The sequence below is a fragment of the Chrysemys picta genome, chromosome 4 (genome assembly GCF_011386835.1).
Source record: "Chrysemys picta bellii isolate R12L10 chromosome 4, ASM1138683v2, whole genome shotgun sequence".
In the NCBI taxonomy this organism is placed as follows: domain Eukaryota; kingdom Metazoa; phylum Chordata; order Testudines; family Emydidae; genus Chrysemys; species Chrysemys picta.
The window spans coordinates 12,434,648-12,449,386 of record NC_088794.1 but is presented as its reverse complement, the minus strand read 5'-3'; the positions used below and the strand labels follow the sequence as shown (position 1 = coordinate 12,449,386).

At 48.4% G+C, this 14,739-nt stretch overlaps 1 protein-coding gene across 1 annotated transcript in view; it reads left to right on the top strand.

The window, feature by feature from the left end:
• The window catches only part of SYCP1 (synaptonemal complex protein 1), a 70,859-nt gene that overhangs the window by 32,963 nt on the left and 23,157 nt on the right, over window positions 1–14,739 (top strand). Inside the window, exons 17-19 of the mRNA XM_065591012.1 lie at window positions 10,976–11,079; window positions 13,385–13,502; window positions 13,781–13,870. Of these exons, the coding sequence (XP_065447084.1) occupies window positions 10,976–11,079; window positions 13,385–13,502; window positions 13,781–13,870 (312 nt within the window). The remainder of the gene's footprint in view (window positions 1–10,975; window positions 11,080–13,384; window positions 13,503–13,780; window positions 13,871–14,739) is intronic.

The window sequence follows — 14,739 nt, the reverse complement described above, 5'->3', positions numbered from 1 at the left end:
CCACAATAATTGCCTTACCTATTAATGACAGTTTGTACTCTGCAAGCACCTTGGAATACCTGAGCCTCACTCCTTCTGACTTCAGGTTGAAAAGTGGTATTAAGTACCACTGAAGAGGCTCAATCAGTTCTGTGCACACACTATCCCAAGGTCACTCTTACTGGTGTTTACAAGAGAAAATAAGGCCTGCCAAAGGACAAGAATCCAAAGAAACTTTTCAGTTGGAAGGCATACTCTTTGGCCTTCTTGCAGTTCCTCATGGCAAATTAAAAGGTGTTATTCATGAAATACAGCTTCTTGGTGTGGGAAAGTGTGACCCCCCCATTCCTTTCCAAGTTACTGCAGGACTACAGTGTTGAACTGAAGGATGAAGTGAGAGAAGGGCAGATGATAGGCAAAGTGGCATTACAGGCAACCATGGATGAGTTGGACACGGCCACCCAGTCCACAGCCATGGCTATCACAATGCTGAGAGTCTTGGGTGCAGGCGTTGGGCATCCCCAAAGAGGTCCAAGGAACCATTGAAGATCTGCCACGTGAGGGGATGGTCCTATTCAGTTCCAGGACAGATTACATAGACTATGGTTGCTAGACATCAGGGCCCTGGACTGGAACCTTGAGTAGTGGGCTGACCCATGTTCCCCTACCAGCTACTGGGGAGGTAGCTCTACTGCCCAGAGTGTGCTGAAGACTGATTCAGACAGTTAGTCCAGAAGGACTTTGATACCCTGAAAGAGGAAAACTATAACTAGAGGGCCAAGTCATAAAGAGGATGCACCCTGAGTCATGAAGAAGGAGCAATTGAGTCCAGCGAGAGAGAGAGAGAGAGAGAGAGAGAGAGAGAGACCATGGGGCAAACAACTGAAGGAGGTGGTGTCAGACTGGTTGAGAGCTAATCCCTAGATAAGCCACAAGGAGGTGCCCAGCAGTGAGTAGCAGACTCCATGACAGGACTTCAATATATTATTAACAGGATTGATGGGGGGCCTCCCCTTCTTCCCTTTGCAACCTGTTTCCTATACCACCTATCAGTGAATATTGCCTTTTTAGTAGCCATTACATCACATCAAAAGGTAGGGGAGATTCAGGCCTTGAGGTCATGTCCCCGTCTACAGTATTTCATAAGGACATGGGTACTCTCAGGTCTTGTCCCAAGTTCCTGCCTAGAGTTGACTCAGAATTCCAGAGGAACCAATTTATCTGACTTTCATTTTTCTTCCACAAGTCTCACAGATGAAGTTAAACTTTGCACACTTGATGTAGTAACAGCACTGTCTTTTTACATTGACAGAATCGTTCAGAGAAACACAGATTATTTGTGGCCTTTGCTGATAGTGTAAAGGAGCAATTTATGTTCTCTCAGATTGTCTAAAGTGGGTCTCCAGCTGTATAGGGACATGTTATGATTCAACCAGGTTAAATGCACCTAGTCTCATTAGAACTACAGCTCAGGCAGCCTCTGCTATCCCAGTCAGGCAGCCTAATACAGGCCAGCTGTGCTTGTTAGGTTGACCAAAGACTGGCTCCGCTGCAGACCCTGATTCCTGACAGTGCCCCTGCCTCAAAGGCACTTACTTGGGCCTGTTTTTTTCTGGGTACTTCCAAAGAAACTCTCATAATAAGTCTCGGGTTTGGATGTTCTCTGCCAGTTACCAAGACTGCTTGTCCAGCCTGTAGCCTTTCCAGTCCATCAGGTACTGGAACCTTTCCCTAACTTGTTGAGAGTTGAGGATTCAATGGACAAAATACTCCTCTTGTCTGCAGACTGTTATGGGTGGCAGATTAGAGCGGTTTGGGTATGGGTTCCTGGTGTAAGGTTCTAAAAGTGAGATGTCAAGTTTGAATGTATCTTCAAGGACTTGGGCAGCTGTAACCTGAAGGTCACTGGGTTCATCTGTTCTATAATCTTGAAAGACTCAGATATTGGTAGTCTAGTTCTTCTTCGAGTGCTTGCTCATATCCATTCCATTAGGTGTGTGCGCGCCGCGTGCACGATCGTCGGAAGATTTTTACCCTAGCAACACCGGCGGGTCGGCTGTGGAGCCCCCTAGAGTGGCGCCTTCATGGCGCTGAATATATACCCCAGCCGACCCGGCGCCCCCTCAGTTCCTTCTTACCGCCCCTGACGGTCGTTGGAACTGTGGAGCGCTGCTTAGCTGTTCTCCACTTTCCCTAGCTTTTATTGTTGTATCATAGTTGTAGTTATAGTTATAGTCTTAGAGTTTGTTGTAAGTTAGTTAAGTAGTTGTAAAGTTGTTCTAAATAGTCCAGGGGGTTAAGGGGGTCGTCTCCCCCCTTTCTCCCCCGGCCGCGGGGCCGGGCTCATGCCCAACGCTCCCGGCTTCAAGCTGTGCGCCTCCTGCGCTAAACCTATGCCCACGAGCGACCCGCACGAATCTTGTCTGAAGTGCCTGGGAGAGTCACACCAGACAGACAAGTGTAAAATCTGTAAGGCCTTTCGTCCGAGAACGAAGAAGGAGCGGGACTTTCGGCTCAGGCAACTTCTGATGGAGGCGGCTCTTAGCCCGGACGCTCCTTCCACGAGCAAGGCCCCGGCACCTAGCACCTCGGTGCGCAGTGCCCCGGCGGCACCGGCTGCGACGACCACGCGAGTGGCGTCAGACAAGCCTCCCCGGCACCGGACCTCGTCGGCACCGCAGACACAGCAAGTGCCTCGGCGCCGGTCCTTATCCCCAGGGCATAAAAAAGCCCATAAGACGGGGACATCAGTGCCGAAGACGCCAGCTCCCCCAGTGTCGGGGGTAGAGCCGCGTCCACCGGTGGAGCAACGGAAACAGTTGCCTCCGGCACCGTCGACTCCGGCGCCGAGGCCGTTGAGTCCGGTGCAAATAGCGTCTCCCCCCAGGCCGGCGGTGATACAGTGCCTCCCGTCGACTCCAGAGACCTTCGCGGCGGCGAGAGACTTAATAGCTCTCACGGAGCCGGCACCGCCTCAGCCACCGGCACCGACTGCACCGTTGACTCGCCCGGTCCAGTCGAGGGGGAAACCTGCTTTGATGCGCCCACCATCACAGGGGCTGGAACCTCGGCACCGGTCCAGGTCCCGAAGCAGGTCCCCACGCCGCTCGCAGTCCCGGCGCCGAATATCGTCTCGGCACCGGTCGTACTCGCGGCCAAGATCTACTTCGCGGCACCGCTCTACGTCTCGGCACCGCTATGATCGTCGGCACCGATCAACGTCGAGACGTAGTTCTCGGCACCGCTACGGTCGGCGCTCGACGTCGAGGGGTCGCTCCCGGCACCGGGCATACTCCAGGTCCTCGTCGAGGTCCAGATCCGACTCCCGGCACCGACGAGGTCATCGGCACCGGTCGCGGTCCCGGCACCGATCGCCGGCACCGCGCGGAGATAGATCATCTCCGGACCGGCACCGTGCGGCACCGCAGCCCACCGGGATGGTTTCATCTCTCTCGGCACCGCCATGGCCGTCTAGATCGGTGTCTCGCTCCTCGGAGGACTTGTCGAGATCGGCATACCCCCCTCAAGGGCGCGCCGATGAACAAAATTTCGGCCACTGGCAGGAGATGGCAGAGGACCAATCTCATGGACCATCTCACTGGTCGTTTTGGACCCCGTGGGCATACCACCAAGAACAAGGGGCTCCAATACCATCGACCTCTCGCTCGGGTCACTCGGTTAGAAGGGCCCCAGAATCCACCATCTCTCGGCCTCCGCCAGGAGGCATGGAGGCTTCGGTGTCCACGCCACCCGACACCAGGGACCCAAGTGCAGGTGATGCCCCGGCCCAAGAGCAAGGGGATCAGGACCCCCCCTTGGATCCGGTACCACCGGAGGCATCCTCTTCCTCCTCTCCGGACGAGGCAGTGGCGGGCACTTCATGTACGGGTCCCCCTCCGATAGATCTTCGGGCTCACCAGGATCTCCTGCGTAGGATGGCCCGTAATATGGACCTGCAGGCGGAGGAGATAGTGGAGGTGCACGACCCGATCGTGAACATCCTTGGAGCAGATGCCCCATCGAGGGTGGCGTTACCTCTGATCCGCACGATCCAATCGAATGCGGATACGATATGGCAAACTCCTGCCTCCATTCCACCCACAGCGAGAGGGGTGGAAAGAAAATACTTTGTCCCCTCTAAGGACTATGGGTACTTGTACACCCACCCCCAACCGTGCTCACTGGTGGTGGAATCAGTGAATGCACGAGAGCGCCACGGCCAGCAGGCTGCAGCGCCTAAATCAAAAGAGGCTAAGCGGCTTGACCTGTTTGGCCGTAAGGTCTACTCAGCCGGAGGGCTACAACTGAGAGCGGCGAACCAACAGGCGTTACTGAGCCGCTACAATTTCAACTCCTGGAACTCTATGGGGAAGTTTAAGGAGTTGATTCCCCAAGAGTCCAGGGAAGAGTTTGGAGCCATGGTAGAGGAGGGCAAGAAGGTGGCTCGGACCTCCTTGCAGGCCTCCTTGGACATTGCAGACTCAGCGGCGAGGACCCTGGCTTCGGGCATCGCTATGCGCAGGATCTCCTGGCTTCAGGTTTCGGGTTTGCCTCCGGAGCTGCAGCAAACCCTACAAGATCTGCCTTTTGAGGGGCATGGATTGTTCTCGGATAAGACGGATTCCCGCCTGCAGAGCCTCAAGGACTCGAGAACAATCATGCGCTCCCTGGGGATGCATGTTGTGGGCCCCCAGCGCAGGCCATTTAGGCCGCAACCTCAGCGCTTCTACCCCCCCCCGCCTCGTCAGAGACAAGACTCGGCCCGGAGGCGAGGGCGAGGTGGTAGAAGAAGGTGGACCGGCCCTCAACCCGGCCAGAACCAGGGGCCACCTCGACCACCTTCAGGCCCCAGGCAGAACTTTTGAAGGTGCGGTCGAGGACGGCGCCCCAGTCATCCCCCAGGATCCAGCCCCCTCCTTTCGGGATCGCCTCTCCCACTTCCACCGTGCTTGGTCCCTTATAACTTCGGACCGTTGGGTCCTCCGCACGGTGGAGAGGGGATACGCTATCCAGTTTTCTTCTATCCCCCCCTCCTCCCCCCCTTCCCCGTCCCTCTTCAGGGACCCTTCTCACGAGCAACTTCTTATACAGGAAGTTTCTACGCTCCTCGCTATGGGGGCCATAGAGGAGGTTCCAGTGGAATTAAGGGGCAGGGGATTCTACTCCCGTTATTTCCTCATCCCCAAGTCCAAAGGAGGTCTGCGACCCATCTTGGACTTGCGCGGACTCAACAAATTCGTAGTAAAGTTGAAGTTCCGCATGGTCTCTCTGGGGGCCATTATCCCTTCCCTCGATCCTGGAGACTGGTTCGCCGCCCTCGACATGAAAGACGCATACTTTCACATTGCTATTTACACGCCTCACAGACGCTTCCTGCGATTCGTGGTAAACAGGGTGCACTACCAATTTGCAGTCCTTCCCTTCGGCCTATCCTCGGCCCCACGGGTGTTCACGAAATGTATGGCTGTCGTGGCAGCGTACCTTCGTCGGCAAGGGATACAGGTGTTCCCGTACCTAGACGACTGGCTGGTACGCGGTCGCACCAAAGAACAAGTTCGCGATCACGTCCACATAATAGTGCGCACATTCAACAAGTTGGGTATCCTACTCAACAAGGACAAATCCACTCTAGAACCTACCCAGAGAATAGAATTCATCGGTGCGGTTCTAGACTCCAGACGCGCACAAGCCATCCTGCCAGACAATCGTTTTTGCACCATCACGAGCCTCATCCAAGGACTCAAGGCCTTCCCAACTACCACGGTGAGGTCATGCCTTACCCTGCTGGGTCACATGGCTTCCTGCACGTACGTAACCAGGCATGCCAGACTTCGGCTTCGCCCACTCCAGACCTGGGTGTCATCAATATACCGCCCACATCGGGACAGCCTGAATATGGTGGTCACAATCCCGAACTCGGTCCTGACCTCCCTCACATGGTGGCTAGATCACAATGTGGTTTGCGAGGGGATGCCGTTTCACGCCCCACAACCCTCTCTGCACCTGGTCACAGACGCTTCATCTCTGGGTTGGGGCGCCCATCTCAACGAGCACCATACCCAGGGCCTGTGGACTGCACCTCAGCTAGCCCTACACATCAATGTTCGGGAACTGATGGCGGTGCGCCTGGCGTGCCAGGCATTTCTCAATCTCCTACGTGGCCGCTGTGTGTTAGTTCTCACCGACAACACCACGGCCATGTTTTACATCAACAAGCAAGGAGGAGCACGTTCGTCAACTCTATGCCAAGAGGCCATTCGCCTGTGGGACTTCTGCATCGCCCACTCAATCCATCTCACGGCATCGTTCCTCCCTGGAGTCCAGAACACTTTAGCGGACCGACTCAGCAGGTCCTTTCAAACGCACGAGTGGTCTATCCGTCCGGACATCATACATTCCGTCTTCCAGAAGTGGGGGTTTCCCCAGATAGACCTGTTTGCATCTCGAGACAACAGGAAGTGCCACGTGTTCTGCTCCCTGCAAGGTCGAGCCCCAGGCTCCCTCTCGGATGCGTTTCTCCTTCCCTGGAAAGACCACCTGTTTTATGCCTTCCCTCCGTTTCCTCTGGTCCACAAGGTACTGCTCAAATTGCGCAGAGACCAGGCACAGGTGATTCTGATCGCTCCAGCGTGGCCGAGACAACATTGGTACACCACGCTGCTGGAACTCTCGGTTCAGACACCGATCCCGCTTCCGTTGTATCCGGATCTCATCACGCAGAACCACGGCCGGCTGCGTCACCCCGACCTGCAATCACTCCACCTCACGGCGTGGCTGCTCCATGGTTCACCCAGGCAGAGCAACAGTGTTCACACTCTGTCCAACAGATTCTGCTGAGCAGTAGGAAGCCTTCAACACGGACCACATACTTGGCCAAGTGGAAGCGGTTCTCCTGTTGGTGCGAGCAACGAGCCACGTCCCCATTGCACGCACCTATTCCTCTTATTTTGGAATATCTCCTCTCCCTAAAACAGCAGGGGTTGGCGATATCTTCAATTAGAGTTCACCTGGCCGCTATATCGGCCTTCCATCCAGGGGAACTCGCGTCCTCGGTATTCTCTAACCCGATGGTCGTTAGATTCCTCAAGGGCTTAGACCGGATGTACCCACAACAACGTCAGCCCGTTCCGACGTGGGACCTCAACCTGGTTCTCTCCAAGCTCACAGGTCCTCCATTCGAGCCACTGGCCACCTGTTCACTTCTGTACCTATCCTGGAAGACAGCCTTCCTCGTAGCCATCACCTCAGCAAGGCGCGTTTCTGAACTCAGGGCGCTTACATCCGAGCCCCCTTACACAGTTTTCCATAAGGATAAAGTGCAGCTTCGTCCACATCCTGCCTTTCTCCCTAAGGTGGTTTCTCCATTTCATATCAACCAGGATATATTTCTCCCGGTCTTTCACCCTAAACCACATGCTTCTCGCCAGGATCAACGTTTGCATTCTCTGGACGTACGCAGGGCCCTGGCCTTCTATATTGACCGCACAAGGCCCTTTAGAAAGACGACGCAACTCTTCGTTGCAGTGGCCGACCGAATGAAAGGCTCACCGGTCTCATCACAACGCCTATCCTCCTGGATTACGTCTTGCATCCGGACTTGCTACAACCTGGCAGGTGTCTCAGCACCCCACCTCACCGCTCACTCCACGAGGGCACAAGCTTCCTCGGCGGCTTTCCTGGCGCAAGTTCCGATCCAGGACATTTGTAGAGCTGCGGTTTGGTCGTCAGTCCACACGTTTACAGAACACTATGCACTAGTGCAGCAGTCCAGGGACGATGCTGCCTTTGGATCAGCGGTTTTGCACACAGCAATGTCTCACTCCGACCCCACCACCTAAGTTGGGCTTGGGAGTCACCTAATGGAATGGATATGAGCAAGCACTCGAAGAAGAAAAGACGGTTACTCACCGTTGTAACTGTTGTTCTTCGAGATGTGTTGCTCATATCCATTCCAAACCCGCCCTCCGTCCCCACTGTCGGAGTAGCCGGCAAGAAGGAACTGAGGGGGCGCCGGGTCGGCTGGGGTATATATTCAGCGCCATGAAGGCGCCACTCTAGGGGGCTCCACAGCCGACCCGCCGGTGTTGCTAGGGTAAAAATCTTCCGACGATCGTGCACGCGGCGCGCACACACCTAATGGAATGGATATGAGCAACACATCTCGAAGAACAACAGTTACAACGGTGAGTAACCGTCTTTTTGGTAGATCAGCTCAATTTAAGGTTCTGGGCAGAGAGCCCAATCTTCTCCCCCTACATCCAGATTAGCAGCAGCTTGACCATCTTGGTCTGAGGCTTCTTTAGGGGACTGCAGGTGTTCTTTGAGCTGCAAGTTAGGTGGGAGACCAAATCTGCAGCAGCTGCCGTACTGGGAAATTCACAAGTAAGTGTGAATGGAAGCAGGGGTGAAAGCCCTAACTTGCAAAGTATGGACTATTTTGCGTAGCACAGCAGGGGAAGCCATTAACATTGGTGGTAACTCAGGAAGCAGTGAAGATGCTACTCCAAGATTTGATTGACCTTTTCCATTTGCCCATTAGTCTGGGTGATAGGTAGACAAGGTGAGAGACTTGATGCCAAGGAGTCTGAGAAATTCCTGACAAAATCAGGAGCTGAACTGAGGACTCTGGTCTGATAAAATGCCCATTGGTGACCTGTGGTAGCAGAAGATGTTTTCCATGAAGAGCCAAGACATCTCAACCCGTTCTATACTGTTCCTACTGCATGAGGAGCTCTCTTCTTGTTAGGAGGTCAGTGACAACCGGGATTATTGGGTGTCCCTTGGGAGTGTGGAAATTTACAGTGAGGTCCATTGATATAGTAGACCAAGCCTGCGGAGGTGTGGGCAAAGGTGGGAGGAGACCTCAGGGTCTTGAACTTGGGTTTTTGGTATGGGTACAGAGGTCGCAGGACCTTATGTAATTCTTGATGAAAGCTTATTGTCTTGGCTAGTAGAAGCTCCTTGAAACTGGATTTCAGGTCTTGAATTGGCTAAAATGCCCTGCAGGCAGCAAATTGTGGCATTGTTTCAATACCTGAAGCCTAACTTATTCCTCCAGAACAGAAATACAACTCTTGTGGTAGAGGAGGCCATTTTGTAGTCAGAACTCTGACTCAGGTTGGGTACCCACATTGTTCAGAGTCTGTCGGATCTGGGTTGTGAATGTGTCGTTGGAGGGCAGGGAGTAGATGGAGAAAGTCAGACTGCTGTCAGTCATCTTGTTGACAAAGCTGGACACCTTGAGCATGGTGGCAGAGAACTCATCGCCTGCTTCAAGATAGATGCCTTGTCCCACAAAGATAATATCTTCCCGTTTTTGTCACCAGGTGATAACTTACAACAGAGGCAAAGTGAGAAAAGAAGAGAGACCAGTGGATCTGGCAATGGTTAAAATGTCTAGCAATCCATAGGTATTCCAAGTTCTGGTGGTCTGTCAGGACTTTGAGCAGGAACTGGGCTGCTTCTAGAGGTGTCATCATTCCTTGAAAGCTGCCTTAATAACCAATAGCCCCTTATCCCAAATATCATAATTTTTTCCCCACCAGGGTTAACTTCTGAGAATAAAAGGTACAGGGGTGGAGTTGGTTGCAGGTGCCCATGTATTGAGATAGTATTGCACCTGTGGCAAAATTTGAGGCATCCGCCTCAATCGTAAATGGTTTAGTAGGATCTGCATGAATTGGTGCTGAGGTGAATGCCGATTTTAGTTGATCAAAAGCCAATTGAGCTGGTGTGGATGAGGTAAATCAGGTCACTGTTCCTAGGATCACCATTTTGGGTGCAACCAGTGTTAGAGAATCCTTTAATAAATTGCCTGAAGAGATTGGTGAACCCCAGGAATCATTGCATACATCCTTGGATATGGCCAAGTCGGATATTGCTGCCACCTTACGGGGGTCCAGGGTGAGTCCCTCGGGTGAGACAATAAATCCCAAGAATTCCATTGTATCCTTATCAAACTCACATTGCTCTTGATTTGCGTAGAGGTCTGGCAGAGTCTCTCCAAGACAATGCACATGTGATGATCATGGAGATCCTGACTTTCGGAGAAAATGAGGATGTCATCTAGAAAAATGACAACAAATTGGTCCATCATGTCCCTGAAAATGTCATTAAAGAAATGCTGGAAGGTTGCTGGGAATGTTGCACAATGCAAAATAGCATGATCAGATGCTTGAAATGGCCAGCCCTGGTATGGAATGTAGTCTCCTACCCAGATCCTTACCAGGTTGTAAGCTTTGCAGAGGTCCAACTTTCCGAAAACCTTGCCAGAGCAGTCTTTCAAACAGCTCATTTATGAAAGGGGTACCAGTTTTCAGAGTGTGATCTTGTTCAGAGCATGTTAGTCCACACAGTCGGAAGATTCCTCCCAGTAGCCTCAACCAAGCAAATGTTTGAGAGTCACCAAGAGTAGAATCCATGTGGCCAGTCTCTCAGAGAAGAAAGAATGGTAACTTACCCTACAGTAACTGCGTTTCTTTGACATGTATTGTGTACATGGATTCTATGACCTGCCCTCCTTTCCCACTATTATGGAGTTCTGTTTCTCTGGGATTCTGTATTGGTGATGGAATGGAGGGATGGGTGGGTGTGCTCTGCTCTCCTCTTTGTAGCACATCCCTTGCATATACATCTTAATAACATATTATGTATTCCTCACTGAAGGCGCTATCCTGAATTCCTTGTAATCCCAAACTTCCATTGGATTTGTGAGGAGTGCATGTGCCCACCCATGCACCCAAACAAAACACTTATGGCCTGGTTACTCCGGCTGTGCGCTAGGGAGAGGATTGGCCTGGTGTGTATCTATGAAATGTTTTAATACAAACATTTAATATCTCATAGTAGTCCATATAATGCTATATAAATATAATCTGGCTAACAAATATCCATAGGTTTATTTATTATGAAGTTTTGGGTTGTCTGTTTCTTTGCAGCAGTATTCATAAACTATATATTATAAATGCATAAGCACTTGTGACATTTTTTTCTGCAGAAAGAAGTACATGATTTGGAAGTACAGTTAACTGGTGCCATGGAAAATGAGCAGAATTGTTTAAAACAGATTACAGCACTGAATGCAGAGCTTGAAAAAGAGATGTATGACTTTATTTTTAATTACATTACCTTTAAAGTTGTTGCTCCTTTTAATGTATATTTAAAATATGTGATTTATTTTCTAATGAAAAATGTAACATTTATTTTGTTACATACTAATTGCAAAAGGGTACAATGTATCTCTGACTTCACACTTGTCTCTGCTGTCTCTCCCTCTTATTGGTACCAGAGCACAAAGGGGGGAAGCGTTAGGTATGGAAAGGGATTGTCTTCAGGAAGAACCATAGAAAACTGCTTAAATTGTAACAAATGTCAATTTTGAAGTTTGTAAAAAATAAATCAAGGTGCAACTGTTGCTGATACCTCAATTTCCCCCCCCCCCCATTCTGGTCCTCAGAGTATTTTTCAGTAATGTAAAAGCTGAATAGACTGCCACCCTCCTCTTCCCCTCCACAACAGTGTTACTATATTTATCTGTGCATTTTAAAATTAGATTAATACTAGTATTCGTATTTACAGCTGGAGACCCAGTTTTAGACAATCTGAGAGATTATTAGTATTTATATTATGACTGAGGCCCCAATCAGGATCAGGGCTCCACAAGCTGTGCACTGTAGAAATATCTAGAAGAATCCATAGTTACAGGCAACAATTTTATAGTCTTATTTCGAATCATAGAAATGGAGGACTGGAAGGAACCTAGATGGGTCATCTAGTCCAGTCCACTGCACTGAGGCAGGACTAAGTATTTTCTAGACCATCCATGACAGGTGTTTGTCTAACCTGTTCTTAAAAAAAGACCATTGACTGAGATTCCACAACATCCCTACTTTCAAGGTATTTACACGCCAGATATGCTAAGCATTTGTGTACTCCTTCATGCTTTGGCCACCATTCCAGAGGACATGCTGATGACGCTTGTTAAAAAAATAATGCATTAATTAAATTTGTGACAAGTCCTTGGGGGAGTATTCTATGTCTCCTGCTCTGTTTAACCTGCATTCTGCCATGTATTTCATGTTATAACAGTCTGGGATGATGACTCAGCACATGTTCGTTTTAAGAAAACTTTCACTGCAGATATGACAAAATGCAAAGGAGGTACCAATGTGAAATTTCTAAAGATAGCTACAGCACTCGACCCAAGGTTTATGAGTCTGAAGTACCTCCCAAAATGTGAAGGACAAGGTGTGGAGCATGCTTTCAGAAGTCTTAGAAGAGCAAAGCTCCGATGCGGAAACTACAGAACCTGAACCACCAAAAAAGAAAATCAACCTTCTGCTGATGGCATCTGACTCCGATTATGAAAATGAACATGCATCGGTCTGCACTGCTTTGGATCATTATCGAGCAGAACCTATTATCAGCATGGATGCATGTTCTCTGGAATGGTGGTTGAAGCGTGATGGGACATATGAATCTTTAGCGTCTCTGGCACATAAATATCTTGCAATGCTGGCTACAACAGTGCCATGCGAACATTTGTTCTCACTTTCAGGTGATATTTTAAACAAGAAGCGGGCGGCATTATCTCCTGCAAATGTAAAGGAACTTGTTTGTCTGAGCAATTAGCTGAACAAGAAGTTGGGCAGAGTGGATGTGTGGGCTCTAAAGTTTTACATTGTTTTATTTTTGAATGCAGTTTTTTTGTACATAATTCTGCATTTGTTAAGTTCAACTCTCATGATACAGAGATTGCACTACAGTACTTGTATTAGGTGAATTGAAAGACTATTTCTTTTGTTTTTTTTTACAGTGCAAATACTTGTAATCAAAAATAAATGTAAAGTGAGTAGTGTACACTCTGTATTCTGTTGTAATTGAAATCAGCATATTTGAAAATTGTAGAAAACATCCAAAAATATTTAAATAAATGATTGCTTGATAGCTCTACTGCAAATACATCTCAGAATGATGTTCGCTTTTTAAGACAAGATGTATTAAGTGTATGTAACAAACTCAAGGGAGGAGGATAAAGATAACAGCAATAAAAACATATGGTTACATAGTCTAGCTGTGTACATAAGTTGGTAGTTCAAAGTCATTTTAAATGTATAGATTAGGTAGATATATCAGCGTGCTAAGCAGTTAGTAGAATCAGGGCCTGAGCGTACAGAGATTTGCATTCTGTACAGTCACTGAAAAATAATTGTACTCTAAGGCAAATCTGCTACCTGTTAATCCAGTCAGCATGCAGGGATTTACATAACCAAAAACTAACTCTACAGAGGCGAGTCAACAATTTTTCAGTTAGCCTGTATTCAAGGAGCTTTGTCATGGTCTGATTTGAAAGGGAATTTGAGAATACAAATAAATTATTCCTCTTGTCTCCCAATTATTTTAATAGGCTGCAGAATGAGGAACTAAATATGAATTGCAATAAGCTTTTATTAGAAAAAGAACAAATAGCACAAAAGAAAAGTGATACTGTCACAGAGCTCAAGAAACTACAAGAAGTTCATAAGGCAAGTTGAGAAGTAAACTTATCTTCTTTTGGAAGACACTTCTTACTTAAAATAAAATGTGATAAAGCATATTGTATATTGAAATATGACACATGACCATTTTCATGATATTAATTAATTTTGAAACAACACAATTTTTGCATTTTAAAATACAAATGGTGAAATTCACCCTAGGTAGAGGACCAGATGAAAGCATATGCACTTCTTTGTGCTGTCTGTCACTACACGGATTGAATTTCACTCAAAATAAATAATTGATTGCATGCATCTTTGTTTAGGATAACAGAAAGAAAGAAGAAAAGACTAAGAAGCTAATAGAAAATCTTGAAGAAACAAACGGCCAGCTAAGGGAAGAAAAAACAAATATATAAGTAGCATATTCTCAGAAAAAAGTCTTGATTCCTTTACCATTAGATTTTGGTGTTATCCTTTTTTATGTATAAATGTATGTAGGCATTGGCTTCTATGACTTCAGATTAATATATTTGTTTTCAAGCTGTATGTTAATGAAATAGGTCTTACTCTCTCTGTGGTGATTTTTGGGGCACCCAGGACTGAGAGTCACCTTGTTACCTTCCTTCCTGAAGAGGAGGAGGTAACAAAGAAGAGTCTTGCCTGTGATGGCTGGGTGGCCTGTCAGCCATGCAAGCACTCGCCTGCAGGCTCTGCCAGGCCCTTTCAGGTGTGCATGAATTCCTTTGGAGCATTTCCCTGTGATATCCAGTCCCTGACTCTGGTTACTCACAGAAATTCCAGATCCTCTGCTCCCAAAGGAGTAGCATACCCCAGTTTACCAGTTTTACCTTAAACCCTCCTCCTGTATAAGATACAGCATTGTAATAAAACTAAATAAGGTCTACTTAAGAAAGGATAGCGATTCTACTAGAAATAAGAGTATTGGAAACAGATGGTTACAACTAAATCATAAAACACTAACCTAGGTCTACACTTGTTAATATTTACTTTTCCTATCTAATAAAGTAGGTTGTGTTCCCCCCCCCCCTCCCCAAGTTCAGTATGTTGCAGAGCTGGCTGGTTTCAAAGGAACATGGCTCCAATTTTTCGTGAGATCAAGCATCGTCCTCAAGATGTCTTCTCAGTGAAAGAATACCAAGTGCCTTTCCCCTTCTGTGTTATACTGAAACAGTCTTTTGTCTTCATTCATAGACAGGGTGATTCTCTGTCTGTTGTAATGTTCCTTTTTTTTACCTCCAGGTGGTTTTGATTGTTTGTGATT